The following is a 21,034-nucleotide window of genomic DNA, read 5'->3' on the forward strand; positions in this document are numbered from 1 at the left end:
CTTTCATCATTTATTTTTCTGCTCTTCCTGTAACTTATTTCTACAAACTATGGTTTTGCCACTGACTCTGGAGGGGAACTCTGTACCTGCAACTTACACAGTGGTGGCTTGATCAGTGCAGGAGTTCCTTTATACCATTACCCCATCCATTAGCCATAACAAAGAAGGTATGAAAAACAATTCCCAAGAGGTTTTTCAAGAGGCATGCCCACGGACTGCACAACAATGTACATTTTGCAAACAAAATGACATTTTAAATGCTTTTAAAACAATTACTTTGTAGAGATCTTTTGCAACACAGTGATTAACTATCTTAACTTAATAACGCTGATTCCTTTATGTTGTTGTTTGTTTCTCTTGTTTTGTTGAGCAAGTCAGGCCTGGCAGCCATGTTGTATCCACTTGCCAAGAAAATTACTCTGGTACGGCCAATATCCTGGAACACATTTAAATTCTCCCACAGCATATTTATGCAGAACAGTGATGCCAAGCTGAAGAAACACACAGGTTTTTTACAAGGCTGGCTCCAGTCATATCATATTATTATAAAATGAGCCATCAGGATGTTTGCATTACTCCAGCTTTGGAAACTGGTACTTTTTCTCTGGAAAACACATGGCAAGAAACACATGGTGTTTACGTCTTACTGGAATCTGCATCCCTCAAGGTTTGTTTTGTTTGAGGTTGCATATTTCTTATAAATGACCAGAAGAAAAAAAAAAAAGAATCCAGTTAACTAGGCTAAAAAATGAAAGAACTATAAGAAGCACACTATGGGTGTAGTAATGGTTTTATCTATTTGGATACATAGCAACAGCCTTATGAATAAAATTAGCTTTGGGGATAAAATTGTATAGTAGGTGGTACGTCATTATGGCCAACTCCCAAACTTCCCCTAATAGTAATGTATTACCTCATTATCTGAATTTCTATTGGTCAAATGTAATGTTAATTCCTAAGCATACTTTTATCCAGTTATATAGCTTTTAGATGGGGGTGCAGCATAACTTATAGACTGACAAAAAGACTGATAGATAGCTAGACAGATAGACAAATGTATCAGTTTGTAATTAAATACAATTTTTTTCATTAAAAAGTTAGTGATCTGAAGTTTAGAAAACTTATGTAGCAATGCTGCAGGGTGAGCCTGTTGTATGTCTACTGACCGTCAATATACTGGGCGTGACCTCAGGTTGCCACTATTTTACTGTACTATGAATAAGAATATGCTATGATTAATGCCAGTTTTAGAGTTCACTCTTGTATTACAATAGATAGCACCAGTAAACCAAAATACTCAACCTGTATTCATTCTAAGCATCAAATCAAATATTTGTCATCTTCATTTTTTGTACTGTTTAAAAGCTAAATAAACAAAATCCTGCATTTTAAAATAACCAACAAAGACAACTATCTTGCATACCCTATAAGAAAAGTAACGCTGTTACTGTCAATTCAGTTGTAATCCTGCATTCAATGTTATCAATGAAAATCCCAATTTGCATATGTTTGTTATTTAGTTTCGTAGATCTCAACTAATTTTGTTTGCAAATTCAACCGCAGCTGTTTTGGATTAACACCAAACAACACTGCAAACCTGACCAAAATTTATGTAACCTCAAAGATTTGAATAACTTTTCTATTGTAGTCATTATGGTCAAAATCCTGGACTGTCTGACAATGATGGTAGAACTGTGCTGTAGAGTTTTGGAATAAGATACAAATAAATCTGAAACATAATTGTTAATATAACGTTTATAATTTCTAAATGTGATCAGAGGCAGATTTTAGGTCAGGCCCCTAACACTGTTCTTGTGGTAGCAGAGCAAAATGGGCACAAGATAGCATTAGAATCAATGAGAAAGTGAATTGGGCAAATAGAAAAGATGGCATCAATGGTACATGGGAGACATGGCAAAGAGGATGCACCAAAGGAGGAAGAGCATAGGGCAAATGGTATTGAGGATGGAATCTGCAAGGTGACGAGCAGGGGCAAATGTTATTGAGGATGGCATCTGCAAGGTGAAGAGCAGGGGGAAATGGTATTGAGGATGGTATCTGCAAGGTGGAGAGCAGGGGCAAATGGTATTGAGGATGGCATCTGCAAGGTGGAGAGCAGGGGGAAATGGTATTGAGGATGGCATCTGCAAGGTGAAGAGCAGGGGGAAATGGTATTGAGGATGGCATCTGCAAGGTGGAGAGCAGGGGCAAATGGTATTGAGGATGGCATCTGCAAGGTGGAGAGCAGGGGGAAATGGTATTGAGGATGGCATCTGCAAGGTGGAGATCAGGGTGAAATGGTATTGAGGATGGCATCTGCAAGATGACGAGCAGGGGCAGATGGTATTGAGGGTGGAATCTGCAAGGTGGAGAGCAGGGAAAATGGTATTGAGGATGGCATCTGCAAGGTGAAGAGCAGGAGCAAATGCTATTGAGGGTGGGATCTGCAATGTAAAGAGCAGGGGCAAATGGTATTGGGGGTGGAATCTGCAAAGTAAAGAGCAGGGGGAAATGGTATTGAGGATGGCATCTTCAATGTGAAGAACAGGGGCAAATAGTATTGAGGATGGCATCTGCAAGGCGAAGAGAAGGGGGAAATGGTATTGAGGATGGCATCTGCAAGACGAAGAGAAGGGGGAAATGTTATTGAGGATGGCATCTGCAAGGTGAAGAGCAGGGGGAAATGTTATTGAGGATGGCATCTGCAAGGTGAAGAGCAGGGGCAAATGGTATTGAGGATGGCATCTGCAAGGTGAAGAGCAGGGGGAAATGGTATTGAGGATGGCATCTGCAAGGTGAAGAGCAGGGGGAAATGGTATTGAGGATGGCATCTGCAAGGTGAAGAGCAGGGGGAAATGGTATTGAGGATGGCATCTGCAAGGTGAAGAGCAGGGGCAAATGGTTTTGAGGATGGAATCTGCAATGTGAAGAGCAGGGGCAAATGGTATGGATGGGAAGTTATTAACTTATTCTGAAAAAAAATCTGAACTCTATCTATATATATTATTTTAGATAATATTTCTACAATATTTGTGATGGACCATCTAAAAACCAAACTAATTATATTATTCTGGATGCAATGTACAACCAACAAGGCTGACATACCAAGTGTTACATCATAAGCAGTTATTTTACCACAAGCACAGAACAGAGCGCACATTCTACTAATGCAGCCTTCAGCCTCTTCCCACTTCAACTGATCTTTAAATTCATGCACTGAGAAAAAACCTAAAGTTTAGGCTTTATGCTGGTTGTAAAGTTAATCCCAGAATATTGTCTACAAAAACATTACCATAGATGTTAATGGAGAAGTCTGTAGAAAGAAAAAGGGTTGACAGGGATAAAACCTGAAATAGAATATACCCAGAATAAGAGCATTGAATGTTTTGCTTATTAGTAATAAAGTATAAGATTTACAGGTCACAGTATGGCTTGTTTGTGGTTTCCAGCAGTACTTTACTGCATTCCAATGTAACAGATGGGCTGGTGTAGTATAACTAAATGCACTAAACATTACATCCCCAAAAAGGGACACAAGGGGTCTAAAAATGCACAGCTATGGACTTAATCTCTTCTTGAAAGCAAAGGATTGATTAGGCTTTGGCACGATATAACCATTCAGGTCATGTTCATGTATGGTTAGCACAGGTCAATCCCCATTTTTAGAGACCATATCATTAGATTTAAAAAAAAATAATATTTATTTATATATAAATTATTGGAGAATAGAACCTTCCCATAGAGAATACAACATCCACGCAGGTGCAGGATTACAAAGTATATATATATATATACTTACACACACACAGGAGTAGAAAAATATCACTGTAGTTTATAAGTCAAGGGTTAAAGTTTGTAGAGCCCAGTTGGAAAAGTTTTTAGTCCACTCATTGTTAAAGATCTCTCTCTCTATCTCTCTTTATATATATATATATATAGTCTATTATACTCCACATTAATAGCTTCAAATAAGCTGGGTGCAGGACAACACGATAAATAAAATACAAGGAATTGACCTACGCCCACAGAAGTTATAAAATATGTGTTAAACTAGTTAATACCTGATATATGATCGTAGTACCTTTCGTAGCAGCTACCTAGTACTGGAGTCTTCCAGTTACAAGACAACAAAATGTAACATAAGCTGTTTGTTTTCACTTGGAGTAATATCTCCCACAAATGAGAATAATTATTTGTACTATTTAAAAGAATGTCTTTGTGAACACATTGGTTAGCAAACACTAACTAAATGGCAGCAGCTGTACCACCCACGATAAATGCATTAGCTTCAATGTTTTCTAAATTCTACACACACCACTTATATGTGAATATTTCTCATTGCACACATGAAACCTGCCCCAGCTGTATTTGAGATCGACAACAAAGAGCGGTACATGCATAAAAAGGTGTGTTTAGTTAAAAAGAGCTAGACAAAGACATTAAACCTTACAGTTATTCATTTCTGTGGCTTATGTATATTGTCTGATTTTTATTCTGCACCTGGATTAGATTAAAAACAGAGAAACTACTTCATATGTTTTTTAAGAAAGTTTCCACATGTGAATCTGTTTTCCAAAAAGGCATTATTGCTGCTTAAAAAATGTGGGCTGGAGTACAAGAAATATTACAAAGGTCTGCAAGCGACAGCATAAAGTCTAGAAAGAAAAATGTCTGACCTTGTTGCCAATATAAGCTGCTGTTAAAAATCTAAACTGTAGTAACCTTCAGCCAAGCATTTCCGTCTCTGTCCTCCCTGTGTCTGCTTTGCAGAAATGTATATGGTAAAAACATATTTATAGAAAAGAACAAGCAACACTTACTGAATCTGTCTCAAAGGCATTTAACAGTGCACTACCATATAAAAAGTTTTTACTTTGTTGGATCTAATTGTGTATTAACACATATATATTTCTATTACAATAAAGTTATTCCAGTCTTAAATAAATGTATTTATTTTCTCAGTCTGGTGGAGGAGGTCACTGTCAACCAATGCAGCTAATGGGCTGTCTTTATTTTGTCTTTTTTATGCTAGTTTAAACATAAAGTTAAAAAAACTTTCACTTATTTTTGTAGTAAAATAAATAACATATTTAATTGCATATTTAATATGAAAGTTATTTGCTGTTATGGGATAATGAACCCATGCAATTGGATGAATTTATCTATAAAATGTCTATTAAGTATAGGGAGTCTTGGCACTATAAAAAATATGAACATTTTTGGATAAAGGTAAAATCTCTTCATTGCCCAGAGTCTATTGTTTTTTAAAGGATAAACAAAAACATAATTTATGCTTACCTGATAAATTCCTTTCTTCTGTTGTGTGATCAGTCCACGGGTCATCATTACTTCTGGGATATTATCTGCTCCCCTACAGGAAGTGCAAGAGGATTCACCCAGCAGAGTTGCTATATAGCTCCTCCCCTCTACGTCACCTCCAGTCATTCGACCAAAGACCAACGAGAAAGGAGAAGCCAAGGGTGTAGTGGTGACTGGATTATAATTTAAAAAATATTTACCTGCCTTAAAAAACAGGGCGGGCCGTGGACTGATCACACAACAGAAGAAAGGAATTTATCAGGTAAGCATAAATTATGTTTTCTTCTGTTATGTGTGATCAGTCCACGGGTCATCATTACTTCTGGGATACCAATACCAAAGCAAAAGTACACGGATGACGGGAGGGATAGGCAGGCTCATTATACAGAAGGAACCACTGCCTGAAGAACCTTTCTCCCAAAAATAGCCTCCGAAGAAGCAAAAGTGTCAAATTTGTAAAATTTGGAAAAAGTATGAAGCGAAGACCAAGTTGCAGCCTTGCAAATCTGTTCAACAGAGGCCTCATTCTTAAAGGCCCAAGTGGAAGCCACAGCTCTAGTAGAATGAGCTGTAATTCTTTCAGGAGGCTGCTGTCCAGCAGTCTCATAGGCTAAACGAATTATGCTACGAAGCCAGAAGGAGAGAGAGGTAGCCGAAGCCTTATGACCTCTCCTCTGACCAGAGTACACGACAAACAGGGAAGACGTTTGTCGAAAATCCTTAGTTGCCTGCAAATAGAACTTGAGGGCACGAACTACATCCAGATTGTGTAGAAGACGTTCCTTCTTTGAAGAAGGATTTGGACACAAGGATGGAACAACAATCTCTTGATTGATATTCCTGTTAGTGACTACCTTAGGTAAGAACCCAGGTTTAGTACGCAGAACTACCTTGTCTGAGTGAAAGATCAGATAAGGAGAATCACAATGTAAGGCTGATAACTCAGAGACTCTTCGAGCCGAGGAAATAGCCATTAAAAATAGAACTTTCCAAGATAACAATTTTATATCAATGGAATGAAGGGGTTCAAACGGAACACCCTGTAAAACGTTAAGAACTAAGTTTAAACTCCATGGCGGAGCAACAGTTTTAAACACAGGCTTGATCCTAGCTAAAGCCTGACAAAAGGCCTGGACGTCTGGATTTTCTGACAGACGCCTGTGAAACAAGATGGACAGAGCTGTGATCTGTCCCTTTAATGAACTAGCCGATAAACCCTTTTCTAAACCTTCTTGTAGAAAAGACAAAATCCTAGGAATCCTAACCTTACTCCAGGAGTAATCTTTGGATTCACACCAGTATAGGTATTTACGCCATATCTTATGGTAAATCCTTCTGGTAACAGGCTTCCTAGCCTGTATCAGGGTATCAATAACCGACTCAGAAAAAACACGTTTTGATAAAATCAAGCGTTCAATTTCCAAGCAGTCAGCTTCAGAGAAGTTAGATTTTGATGTTTGAATGGACCCTGAATCAGAAGGTCCTGTCTTAGAGGTAGAGACCAAGGCGGACAGGATGACATGTCCACTAGATCTGCATACCAAGTCCTGCGTGGCCATGCAGGCGCTATTAGAATCACTGATGCTCTCTCCTGTTTGATTTTGGCAATCAATCGAGGAAGCAGCGGGAAGGGTGGAAACACATAAGCCATCCTGAAGTTCCAAGGTGCTGTCAAAGCATCTATCAGAACCGCTCCCGGATCCCTGGATCTGGATCCGTAGCGAGGAAGTTTGGCGTTCTGGCGAGACGCCATGAGATCTATCTCTGGTTTGCCCCAACGTCGAAGTATTTGGGCAAAGACCTCCGGATGAAGTTCCCACTCCCCCGGATGAAAAGTCTGGCGACTCAAGAAATCCGCCTCCCAGTTCTCCACTCCCGGGATGTGGATTGCTGACAGGTGGCAAGAGTGAGACTCTGCCCAGCAAATTATCTTTGATACTTCCATCATTGCTAGGGAGCTTCTTGTCCCTCCCTGATGGTTGATGTAAGCTACAGTCGTGATGTTGTCCGACTGAAACCTGATGAACCCCCGAGTTTTTAACTGGGGCCAAGCTAGAAGGGCATTGAGAACTGCTCTCAATTCCAGAATGTTTATTGGCAGGAGACTTTCCTCCTGACTCCATTGTCTCTGAGCCTTCAGAGAATTCCAGACAGCACCCCAACCTAGAAGGCTGGCGTCTGTTGTTACAATTGTCCAGTCCGGCCTGCTGAATGGCATCCCCCTGGACAGATGTGGCCGAAAAAGCCACCATAGAAGAGAGTTTCTGGTCTCTTGATCCAGATTTAGAGTGGGGGACAAATCTGAGTAATCCCCATTCCACTGACTCAGCATGCACAATTGCAGCGGTCTGAGATGTAGGCGTGCAAAGGGTACTATGTCCATTGCTGCTACCATTAAGCCGATCACCTCCATGCATTGAGCTACTGACGGGAGTTGAATGGAATGAAGGACACGGCATGCATTTAGAAGCTTTGTTAATCTGTCTTCTGTCAGATAAATCTTCATTTCTATAGAATCTATAAGAGTCCCCAGGAATGGAACTCTTGTGAGAGGAAAGAGAGAACTCTTCTTTTCGTTCACTTTCCATCCATGCGACCTTAGAAATGCCAGAACTAACTCTGTATGAGACTTGGCAGTTTGAAAGCTTGAAGCTTGTATCAGAATGTCGTCTAGGTACGGAGCTACCGAAATTCCTCGCGGTCTTAGTACCGCCAGAAGGGCACCCAGAACCTTTGTGAAGATTCTTGGAGCCGTAGCCAATCCGAATGGAAGGGCTACAAACTGGTAATGCCTGTTTAAGAAGGCAAACCTTAGATACCGGTAATGATCTTTGTGAATCGGTATGTGAAGGTAAGCATCCTTTAAATCCACTGTGGTCATGTACTGACCCTTTTGGATCATGGGTAAGATAGTCCGAATAGTTTCCATTTTGAACGATGGAACTCTTAGGAATTTGTTTAGGATCTTTAAATCCAAGATTGGCCTGAAAGTTCCCTCTTTTTTGGGAACCACAAACAGGTTTGAGTAAAACCCTTGTCCTTGTTCCGACCGCGGAACCGGATGGATCACTCCCATTAATAATAGATCTTGTACACAGCGTAGAAACGCGTCTTTCTTTATTTGGTTTGTTGACAACCTTGACAGATGAAATCTCCCTCTTGGGGGAGAGAATTTGAAGTCTAGAAGGTATCCCTGAGATATGATCTCTAGCGCCCAGGGATCCTGGACATCTCTTGCCCAAGCCTGGGCGAAGAGAGAGAGTCTGCCCCCCACTAGATCCGGTCCCGGATCGGGGGCCCTCGGTTCATGCTGTCTTAGGGGCAGCAGCAGGTTTCCTGGCCTGCTTGCCCTTATTCCAGGACTGGTTAGGTTTCCAGCCTTGTCTGTAACGAGCAACAGCTCCTTCCTGTTTTGGTGCAGTGGAAGTTGATGATGTTCCTGATTTGAAATTCCGAAAGGGACGAAAATTAGACTGTCTAGCCTTAGCTTTGGCTTTGTCTTGAGGTAGAGCGTGGCCCTTACCTCCTGTAATGTCAGCAATAATTTCTTTCAAACCGGGCCCAAATAAAGTTTGCCCCTTGAAAGGTATATTAAGCAATTTGGACTTAGAAGTTACATCAGCCGACCAGGATTTTAGCCACAGCGCCCTACGTGCCTGAATGGCGAATCCTGAATTCTTAGCCGTAAGTTTGGTTAAATGTACTACGGCCTCCGAAATGAATGAATTAGCTAATTTAAGGACTCTAAGCCTGTCCGTAATGTCGTCCAGCGTAGCTGAACTAAGGTTCTCTTCCAGAGACTCAATCCAAAATGCTGCCGCAGCCGTAATCGGCGCGATGCATGCAAGGGGTTGTAATATAAAACCTTGTTGAACAAACATTTTCTTAAGGTAACCCTCTAATTTTTTATCCATAGGATCTGAAAAAGCACAGCTATCCTCCACCGGGATAGTGGTGCGCTTAGCTAAAGTAGAAACTGCTCCCTCCACCTTAGGGACCGTTTGCCATAAGTCCCGTGTGGTGGCGTCTATTGGAAACATCTTTCTAAATATTGGAGGGGGTGAGAACGGCACACCGGGTCTATCCCACTCCTTAGTAACAATTTCAGTTAATCTCTTAGGTATAGGAAAAACGTCAGTACTCGCCGGTACCGCAAAGTATTTATCCAACCTACACATTTTCTCTGGTATTGCAACAGTGTTACAATCGTTAAGAGCCGCTAAGACCTCCCCTAGTAATACACGGAGGTTTTCCAATTTAAATTTAAAATTTGAAATATCTGAATCCAATCTGCTTGGATCAGAACCGTCACCTACAGAATGAAGCTCTCCGTCCTCATGCTCTGCAAGCTGTGACGCAGTATCAGACATGGCCCTAGAATTATCAGCGCACTCTGTTCTCACCCCAGAGTGATCACGCTTGCCTCTTAGTTCTGGTAATTTAGCCAAAACTTCAGTCATGACAGTAGCCATATCTTGTAATGTTATCTGTAATGGCTGCCCAGATGTACTAGGCGCCATAATATCACGCACCTCCCGGGCGGGAGATGCAGGTACTGACACGTGAGGCGAGTTAGTCGGCATAACTCTCCCCTCGCTGTTTGGTGAAATTTGTTCAATTTGTACAGATTGGCTTTTATTTAAAGTAGCATCAATACAGTTAGTACATAAATTTCTATTGGGCTCCACCTTGGCATTGGAACAAATGACACAGGTATCTTCCTCTGAATCAGACATGTTTAACACACTAGCAATAAACATGCAACTCGGTAACAATCTTATTTAACGAAAACGTACTGTGCCTCAAGAAGCACTAAACGATTAAATGACAGTTGAAATAATGAACTGAAAAACAGTTATAGCATCACTCTTTAAAAACAACACAACTTTTTAGCAAAGGTTTGTTCCCATTAGTAAAGAAACACTAATTAAATTTTAAACATAAAAATTACAGAGCAACGTTTTAAATCACAGTCACTATATAAGTCTCACAGCTCTGCTGAGAGAATCTACCTCCCTTCAAAGAAGTTTGAAGACCCCTGAGTTCTGTTAGAGATGAACCGGATCATGCAGAAAATACAACAGTAACTGACTGGAAATTTTTGATGCGTAGCAAAGAGCGCCAAAAACGGCCCCTCCCTCTCACACACAGCAGTGAGAGAGAAACGAAACTGTCATAATTAAAACAAGCAAACTGCCAAGTGGAAAAATAATGCCCAAATATTTATTCACTCAGTACCTCATTAATGCAAACGATTCTACATTCCAGCAAAAACGTTTAACATAAAAAATACCTATTAAAAGGTTTAATGTACTTTAACAGAGTAATTCCGGTGAAATACCATCCCCAGAATACTAAAGTGTAGAGTATACATACATGTTCATTATAACGGTATGGCAGGATTTTCTCATCAATTCCATTCAGAAAATAAAAACTGCTACATACCTCAATGCAGATTCAACTGCCCGCTGTCCCCTGATCTGAAGTTTTTACCTCCCTCAGATGGCCGAGAAACAGCAATATGATCTTAACTACTCCGGTTAAAATCATAAGAAAAACTCTGGTAGATTCTTCTTCAAACTCTGCCAGAGAGGTAATAACACGCTCCGGTGCTATTGTAAAATAACAAACTTTTGATTGAAGTTCTAAAAACTAAGTATAATCACCATAGTCCTCTCACACCTCCTATCTAGTCTTTGGGTGCAAGAGAATGACTGGGGGTGACGTAGAGGGGAGGAGCTATATAGCAACTCTGCTGGGTGAATCCTCTTGCACTTCCTGTAGGGGAGCAGATAATATCCCAGAAGTAATGATGACCCGTGGACTGATCACACATAACAGAAGAAAAAAGTGTTCAGAGCCTAATATTATTTTATAGCCATAAGGTAATTTTACCATAAAGAGTGTCTATATTTTTAGATCAAATGTTTTTTTCCTATCAAATTAAAGGGCCACTTAATACTGCAAAAATTGTGTAATCAACAAATGCATAATAAAAAGACAATGGAATAGCACTTAACCCTGACTTTTAAATGAGCCGTAGATTTTTTATATATTTAAAAATGTACTTCAATTATCCGACCCCCTGTATCATATGACAGCCATCAATTAGCCAATCACAGACTCATATATGTATAAACTGTGAACTCTTGCACATACTCAGTAGTAGCTGATGCCTCACAAAGTGTGCATATCAAAGACTGTGCACAGTTTGATAATGAAAGCAAATTGGAATGTCTCCTAAATCTGCATGCTCTATCTGAATCATGAACGTTAAGTTTGACTTTAGTGTCCCTTTAAATTTGTGTATCTGACTCTTATGAACAGACAGGCATATATGACAGGATATAGGAAAAACAGACTTACTCTGCTAACAGGAGAGCCATCAATACTATCCAGAAATGCTGTTCCTTGCTTGAAATCTTCTGCATTGTGTATCCTGGATGTCTTAAAGGCTACTGAATTGTGTTGGGATGGTGGGACTTGATAGATAGAGTCCTGATAAGATGACTGAGGGACCTGGTATATTTGATGTGGGTAACAAGATTGAGTATGTGACTCTGTTTTTGTCATTTCAAGTTTAGAACTGTCTGGCACTGGGCCAATAAGAAGCTTTAGCCGATTGCCTGGTGCAATCCCTTGCCGGCCGTGTAAAGAACAAAGCCACCATCCCTCAAGACCACCGGTGTTCTGTTCAATCACTGTCAATATGTCCCCTTTTCTAAAGGACAATTCTTCTGCACATTCTGGAACATTATCGTACAAGGCTCTTGCCATGAGGTTCTGAAAAACAAAATAAAAAGAAGACATTAAACACATGCTGCATGTTAAAAATACAGGCAAATAAATATATATGAATGCGTGCTTTCAAAAAAGAAAGTCATGGAATATGTAGCGGATTGCAGTTTACACAGAGACCTGGAATATCCAGTTTTATCTTCTAGATTGTAAGTTCCCACGGGAATAGGGCCCTCAATTCCTCCTGTATTTGTTTGATACATTTTGTCCTGCCTCTTAAAAATATTGTATCATTGATTTACTTCTATCTTTTGTACCCATGGACAGCGCTGCAGAATTTGTTTTGCGCTTTATAAATAAAGTGTTATAATAAAATAATAATACATACAACTTTACAGTCTATACTTTCTTGTTGCGCTCTTGCTGCATATAAAGCCTGCAAATGGAGTAACCACATAGTTAAAGGGACAGTCTACTGCAAAGTTGTTATTGTTTAAAAAAGATAGATAATGCCTTTACCACCCATTCCCCAGTTTTGCACAACCAACATTGTTATATTAATATACTTTATAACGTTTAAACCTCTAAATTTTTGCCTGTTTCTTAGCATTTTTATAAGCTTTTCACAGCAAAGCCCTGCTAATTCATGTGTGCCAGATATAGAACACTGTGCACACTCCCGTGTAGTTGTGCAGGACTCAGCACTAATTGGATAAAATGCAAGTCTGTAAATAGCCCTGAGATAAGGGGGCAGTCTGCAGAGGCTTAGGTACAAGGTAATCACAGAAGTAAAAAGTATATGAATATAACAGTGTTGGCTGTGCAAAACTGGGGAATGGGTAATAAAGGGATTATCTATCTTTTTAAACAATACAAATTTTGGAGTAGACTGTCCATTTAAGGTCAGCTGCAGAGCAGCATTGCACTACTGGGAGCTAACTGAACTAATCTGTGAGGCATATGTGTGTAGCCACCAAGCACCAAATAGGTCTCACTAGTGTATTGCTGCTCATAAGACTACCTAGGTATGCTTTTCAACAAAGGAAACTAAGAGAATAAATTAAAATTGATCATTCTCTAAAGTTTGGACTTTTATATCCCTTTAAAGAGATGTTCTAGTGTAAAAGTAAATGTATTTCATTGGAATATTTTAAACAAATATCTTTTTTTGCTGTGTGTTTATTAACTGACCGTGCAAACTCTAAGCTAAGCTAGTTAGTGATTTCTTTATTTTTTTTAATTCCTGTAAAGTCAGTTTAATTTTGAAAACAGTCAATGTTTTTCTTTTCTAAATCTGAGTAACAGCAGCTGAGTTTGACGAACTGCAGTAGACTGTTGACTTTCACAGGACAAACCCTACAATTGTTTAGTGAAAGTTTATACCGCTACATTGAGCTGTATGTGAGCAATGTTATGTTTAATTCAACTAAATGATCTGAATAGAGAAAATCAATTACATTTCTAGGATCATATTCTTTGAAACTGCATATTTGGGATGGCAAATATTAAACAAAAGACTTGAGATCTAAGAGGGATGAATAATTAATCTAAACTAGTAAATACTAAAATCCCAGGGAAAGTCCTAGTTTGGTATTATATATCTTTCTCCTAACGCCATGGCCTTGTGACCACCTGCCTACTATTATGCAAATACAAAATAGAATGTGGCCTCTCAATAAATATTCTCACAGTCCTGTAGTTGCTGGTAACAGAGAATTCAGAAATCTAATTAGCCCAACTAATAGCTTCTTCTTTTGCCATTTCATGTTTGAACTGGTAACTTATGGATGAATGATCTTCTGGTTATTGAAAAACTAAAAAAAAGACAGCAAAGTTCCACATTGTTTGTTAGGGATGGCAGAGAGTGCTAGATGAACTGAATAGTAAAGCAATGCATTCAATGGTTTAAAGAAATGTTACAACTCACCTCACCTACATCTGTTTCTATGGTTGCAAATTGCTTGCTTGTCATCTACACTAGAATATTCTACAATTGCAAACAATTTGTCTATTTTTAGGAGGGTGGAGCTGTAGCACTGCACTAATTCGGAAAGATATAGAACGTTTCTAAAGAAAATGAATAGAAAACTTAGGTTAAGGATTTTCAAATTAAATGTTATATATAAATGGAAAAATATCACTACAGCTGACTAATTGGTGGAAATGTTAAAGACAGAGAAAAAAGCCAATTGTTGTACTCATCTGTTTATAGATAGATAGTGATTGGGTCCATGTCCATCTCATCAGTTGCTATTAAAATATGTAGGTATTCATTTCTTATTTTCTTTCTTTCTATTATTTCCAGCAGTTAGTGAATTTGTTTTTAATACAATGCAATGTCCATTAATAAAGCACATCTTAGGAACCATTTACTGCCAAAATGAACATGATCCCTAGGAATGCTGAAATAGTTCTGACTTTTTCACTAACTTCTCCTAGTAAGGGCAAGATCAAAAAACTTGGATATTTGGCTAATCCTTCTTTGATCGTATTCAATTCTCATAATAATGAACAAAAAATATGCCTAACAAGCCTGATCAGATGATGGCAAAGGACGAGAGACACACAGTGCATAAACAAGGGGAGTGACGTAGGTACCTGTATTATGTTTATAAAGAGCCAGGCAAGCCGGCACACTGGGGTTCTGTGTTTTGCTACAGGATTAACCACTAAGAGCTCGCTTCCATTGAGTCGTTAAAAATGGAGCCGTAAGCTACCGAAGCGGACGACAGCTAAAGGTAATTTACGGCTCCATTTTAGTACCAGGTTTCCATTGAAAAGATTAGCGTGTTGCGCGCAGTCGCTCTTTTCGGCCGTACGTAAGTTTGCGTTGCCAACCGATGTCGGATTTGTCGAAAAGCGCGCCATAACAAGTGCATTGCCATGGTAACCCGACCTCTGTCTATAAGAATAACGGTTTGCGCCTGCGCTCTTTACCTGTGATCGCCTCTAGAGAGAAAGACACGGGAGCTAGTTGCGTTGGTAGGAGTTTTGGGTTTTTGAGAGTTGTTTGAGAGTTAGTGGAGAGTTTGATATTTGATTTCCATATATTCTTATTGTAGGCCTCATATAATATTAGGAACACACACACACACATCCATACATTAGTTAATTAACACACATTAGTTTATACACACAAATACACACACACACACATACACACTTTTATTTGATACAAACACATTCACATTTTTTTTTTCATTAACCCCCATATCCCCATCTTCCTTTATTACTCCTTTCATTAATCCCCTTATTCCACTTCCCATCCCCCCTTTGACTACCCTTCCCTTCCTCACTATATAACTTGTTTTTTTATATATACATTTTGCCCATCCTATTTTTTTTTTTTTAACATCCCATATTTTTGGTTTCATTTGACTATATAGCTCACCCCTTTCTTAATTTGCATCCCTTATTATTTTTCTATAATTTTGTTCTAATCCTCCTTAGTTTTTCCTTTTTCATTTACATCCCTTTGTTTATTTTCACCCCCACATTTTATTTTTATTTTGAGGGATATAGAATAGAGATAGTTAGGGTCTAGATAGGTTAGGTAGTTAGTTTTGGGGCTATTTAATTTAGGGTTTAGTTAGGTGAATTAGTGTAGTTAGGTAAGCTAGGGACTTTAGTGTTAGGTTAGAGTTAGGGAGGAAGGAGAAAGGGATGGATAGGCCTAGTGGAGTTGGGAAGGGGGTGGCTAGGGGGAGGGCAGTGGTGAGGGTGGATAGAGGGAGGGGGAGGGGGGAAGTAGGGAGTAGTATGGGCAGGAATAGGGGCCGAGGTTTGGGTGGAGGATTTGTCCTTCCTCAAACCCTGGCAGAGGAGGGAAGGAGAGAGGGTGGAAGAGGAATGGAGGTGGGAGGAGTGAGGAGGAGTCAGCCTCAGCTAGGCACAAAAAGAAAAGGGAAAGTGGGGCAGACTGTGGCAACTGGGGGTGGGGCTGGTGGTAGCCTGTCACAGCCTGCAGGGACAGAGGAGGTAGAGAGGGCTGGTCCCCAGTCACAGGAGGGAGAGTCTGTGTCTGCTGGCCCTTCAGGTGTGAAGGGCAGGCTAAGAGAGGAGAGGTACTCTGAGGAGGAAAAGGAGGCTCTTGTTGAGGCATACTTGGAGAGGGCAGCTCAGCTGGAGAACCCTAACCTGAGGCCGGCTGTCCGGAATAAGCTGTGGGAGGAGATTCGAGTGGCAGTCAGCTGCTTAGGACGTAATCGTTCTACTGCCAGCATTAAACACCGCTATCATGACTGCAGGAGGGAAACCAAAGCTAAGCTGGCACAGCAGGCCAAATATGCACGTGGGACAGGTGGTGGTCCTAGCAAGAGGATACACCTAAGGTCATGGGAGGAGATGCTGTCCAATGTCATCTCGGATGAATCTGTTTACGGATGTAAGGGGACAATGGACACCTCTGTGCCACCTGAAGAGGTGTATGAAGGTGAATATTCAATATTAAATATAACCATATATGTGATGTATATATGTTGTATATCATAAATACCCATCTGTGTTTAGCTATGAATCTAAATTTACATAGTTGTATTTAATATGTTCAGCAAGCACTCTGTATTGTATATCTGCTCCGACAAGCAAGAATATTGATAATATAATATCCAAGAATATTAAGCATTTCATATAAATCATGTGTCATTGTCCTTAAAGGGACACTGTACCCAAAATATTTATTTTGTGATTCAGATACAGCATGCAATTTTAAGCAACTTTCTAATTTACTCCTATTATGAATTTCTCTTCATTCTCTTGCTATCTTTACATGAAAAATAAGACATGTAAGCTTTTTTTCTAGGTTCAGAACTCTGGACAGCAGTTTTTGATTGGTGGATGCATTTATCCACCAATCAGCAAGGACAACCTAGGTTGTTCACCAAAAATGGGCCACCATCTAAACTTACATTCTTGCATTTCAAATAAAGATACCAAGAGAATAAAGAACATTTGAAAATAGGAGTAAATCCGAAAGTTGAATAAAATTGCATGCTCTATCTGAACAAAAGAAAATATTTGGGTACAGTGTCCCTTTAACAATGTTCCTTTAAGACACAGTCTATAAAGATTCCTCAGTTATGGTCATATATGCTTTGATTTTATCCCAAACACACTATATGTATGTATGTGTGTGTGTGTGTATGTGTGTGTGTGTGTGTGTGTGTGTGTGTGTGTGTATGTGTATGTGTGTGTGTATGTGTGTGTATGTGTGTGTGTATGTGTGTGTATGTGTGTGTGTGTGTGTGTGTGTGTGTATGTGTGTGTGTGTGTGTGTGTGTATGTGTGTGTGTGTACATATATACACATAAATATGGAATATAATAGTCTGTATTGTTATGCTACAAAGTAATATATTCTATTAGATAGATAATGTAAACATACCGTATATTTATTTGTAGGTTCCGAACAGGAGGAGTATGAAGCTGCACCAACACCACAGCAGGATGTTCCTACATTCACTGAGGAGGATGAGGATATCTATGGTAACACTACCTCCTATATCAGCCTCTTAGAAGATGATATGCAGCAGCCTAGGGCATATGAGGTGGAGGATGTATCATGCCCTTCTCCATCTACTTCGGAGACAACATTTCATGTTTTGGGTTCTGAACCCCAGCAGACTCATCCTCCTCAACAATGGCAGTTCATGCATACTTCGCAGCAACAAATGGCACAGCCCCCACAGCTGCACCCACCGCAGCAGATGATGCACCCCCCACAACATCCTCCTCAGCAGCAGATGATGCACCCCCCACAACATCCTCCTCAGCAGCAGATGATGCACCCCCCACAACATCCTCCTCAGCAGCAGATGATGCACCCCCCACGACATCATTATCCTCAGCAGCAGATGATGCACCCACCACAGCAGCATACAGATCTGCATCATCTGTACTATATGCCTCCCACTCCTATGGCACAACAGGAATCCACACCACCACCCACTGCACCCACCAATGTATTGCCAACAGTGCCATCACAGACAACCTCACAGTCACCAATACGGAGAGACAGCCCTGGAACCAGCCAATTATTAGTTCCTGAGACACCAAATGTACAACAGGGTCCGGCACAGTCCCAGCAGGATGATCTACTGAGGCTCATACATAGAGAGCTTAGGCTGTCCAGGCTCCAGCAGCAGCAGGATTTGAGAAGGATACAGAGCCAACTGGACATCCATAATGCCTCACTCGTCCGCCTGGCAGAGGCAGTGGAGAGGCTCGCGGATAGGCCCCAAACTCCATCCTCCCTTGCATCCTCTGTCATCTCCCTGCAGGACCCTGAATCGCGGTTATTAGCCTCACATTCAGCTGGTGGGCGTCGCACAAGACGCCACACTGCCCCCCTAAGTACCTCTCCTCCAAAGGCAAAATCCCGCCGCAAGAATTAATTAATATTCTTTTTTTTCAACCCAAGATATATCATATCTAATTTTTGCACTAAAGCACTTTTTTAAGTGCGATTTTCATCTCATAAATATGCATCCATTTTTCTAATCCAAATTTGAACATATACCTTAATATTATTCTAATAGCTGTTTATCTGCTAAAAATGAACAGCTTTATTCATTTTTATTTCACATGATGTCAATTAATATGCAGGTGTACATTGTTGATAAATTTATGTGTCCTTTTATTGAGGATATCATATTATGCCGTTTAAGAATACTTGGGGATACGTGTCTGAAATTTATACAGTATATGCTATCTAACATAAGTCAACGTGACATGTGTAAATGTTATGATTTATATTCCACAAGCATATGTTGTTTGCTCCTTCAGATGAAGCTAATAAGGGTTATACAGTTATAGAAGAGTTGAAAAGTAAATACTCCTTCCTGTTGATATGGCCAAATACCTTGCATTCATTCTTATAGTCCTATGTGGAATGTAATATCTGAAATATATACCTATCATGACTAATACCTATCATGACTAATGCACTCCTTTTTGTCAAGATTATTATTCAATATTTAGAATAATTAGATAAATGTATCTTTAGGATATTTATGCACTGATGTATATACAACATATATGTGATTGCCATGATATAGAGGTGATTAATACATTTTAATTGACATCATATGAACAGACACAGACTCTCCCTGGGACCAATGCACAATGCACTTTTAAAATGTTTCAATAACTCCATGTTAAAGACAATACTTCATATCTCTTGAAGTATGTAATATTAAGCACTTATGTATTTTGGTTAATAGTCTAAATATTGCAAATGTATTATCTGCTTTAGCAGACATGACATTACATATATTTTATAAATATTAGTACTATGACACATTATAACTTTAATGTGTCATCGTTTTGTATTGAATAAATATGATTTTCACATTGAAAATTACATTTGAATGAGGGTAAATCTGTAATAATAAAACTCATCTTCATGATAAACAACTTATTTCCTTTGAATTATTTTTCTATATGTATTGAGATTATATATAGCATCCCTGGGCAAAGGTTTCATTTTGAATAGGTAGATATTTTATTTATTTTTATAATATTTTACCAGGAAAGATACATTGAGATTTCTATGGTTTTCAAGTATGTCCTGGGTCCACAAAACATTGCATTGATACAATGGGTACAATAAAATAAAAAAAAATAATAATACACCATATATGCACAAAAATTTAACATAGAACCGGTAGGAAATATATAATCAACAATGACAGGTGCATTCTGTTTTGAGATATGTAGAGAGGGATCTCTTAAAGGATATTAGGCATGGGGAAGGTTTGAAAGTGTGCGGGAGGTCGTTCCATAATTGTGGTGCTTGCATATATTTTTATATGCACATACATATTGAAATTTCTATGACAACATGGGTGCAAATATTCCTATACATAGGACCAATAAATGTAGCATATATAATGTTATTTGTACATTGAAACACTCATAATATTTTTGTGATTTGCTATTTCAATGAGAAACAGGCCTCAAAAAGCTCTTTTTTCCTCCTTTACACCTAGTTGAGCTGGGGGTAATATTTCTCAATGTATCGACAGCCTCCGACAGTGTATTAACGGTTAGCGCTTTCAATGGAAACCTGGTATAATTTATCGATTAACGGCTTCTATTACTTTCTATGGGACGCGAAAATCTTTTCGGCAGCCGAAGTCCGGCAGCCGATATTGAGGTATAACGCGCCATTGGAAACAGTCGTTAAACGCTATTGCTTTCGACAGCATATTTAACGGTTTGCGAGTGCACGCAAACTGAATTACGACTCAATGGAAGCGAGGCCTATGTAACCAGAGATGGCGGCCACACAGTCTCTGAAATTCATACACTATATAAAATGTATGTACAACCCAGATAGTTTTAGAAAACGTATTGCTATTATTTTTGGTGCCATTGATCTAATTGTGCTGTAGACGACAATGTTTGCTGTTCTAGCTGTAAAGCAACATAGCATTCTTATTTCACCCAATATTATAGGCTTAGTTGTGTTGTACATTGGACTTTACATTCCCAGTTTCACATACTTTATATATTCCTGCAATGATCAAGTAATCACTGTGTAGCATATAGGACAACATACTTAAAGGGACATTAAACACAATTTTTTTCTTTCATGATTTAGATAGAGCATGCAATTTTAAACAACTTTCCAATTTACTTCTATTATAAATTACTTTCATTCTCTTGATATCCTTTGTTGAAAAGCATATCTAAATAGGCTCAGTAGCTGTTGATTGGTGGCTGCACATAGATGCCTCGTGTGACTGGCTCACCCATGTGCATTGCTATTTCTTCAACAAAGGATACCTAAAGAATTAAGCAAGCTTAGATAGAGCATTGCATGCTCTATCTAAATCATGAAAGAAAAAAAATGTGTTTTATGTCCCTTTAAGTATGTTGTCCTATATGCTACACAGTGATTGCTTGATCATTGCAGGAATATATATAAAGTATGTGAAACTGTGAATGTAAAGTTTGTATTCTCTTTCTGAAGCATG

At 39.2% G+C, this 21,034-nt stretch overlaps 1 protein-coding gene across 1 annotated transcript in view; it reads right to left on the reverse strand.

Moving 5' to 3' along the window:
• NEDD9 (neural precursor cell expressed, developmentally down-regulated 9) overlaps positions 1-21,034 on the reverse strand; it is a 52,058-nt gene that overhangs the window by 13,323 nt on the left and 17,701 nt on the right. The window contains exon 2 of the mRNA XM_053714745.1: positions 11,686-12,102. Within this exon, the coding sequence (XP_053570720.1) occupies positions 11,686-12,102 (417 nt within the window). The remainder of the gene's footprint in view (positions 1-11,685; positions 12,103-21,034) is intronic.

The sequence above is a fragment of the Bombina bombina genome, chromosome 5 (genome assembly GCF_027579735.1).
Source record: "Bombina bombina isolate aBomBom1 chromosome 5, aBomBom1.pri, whole genome shotgun sequence".
NCBI classification, from domain to species: domain Eukaryota; kingdom Metazoa; phylum Chordata; class Amphibia; order Anura; family Bombinatoridae; genus Bombina; species Bombina bombina.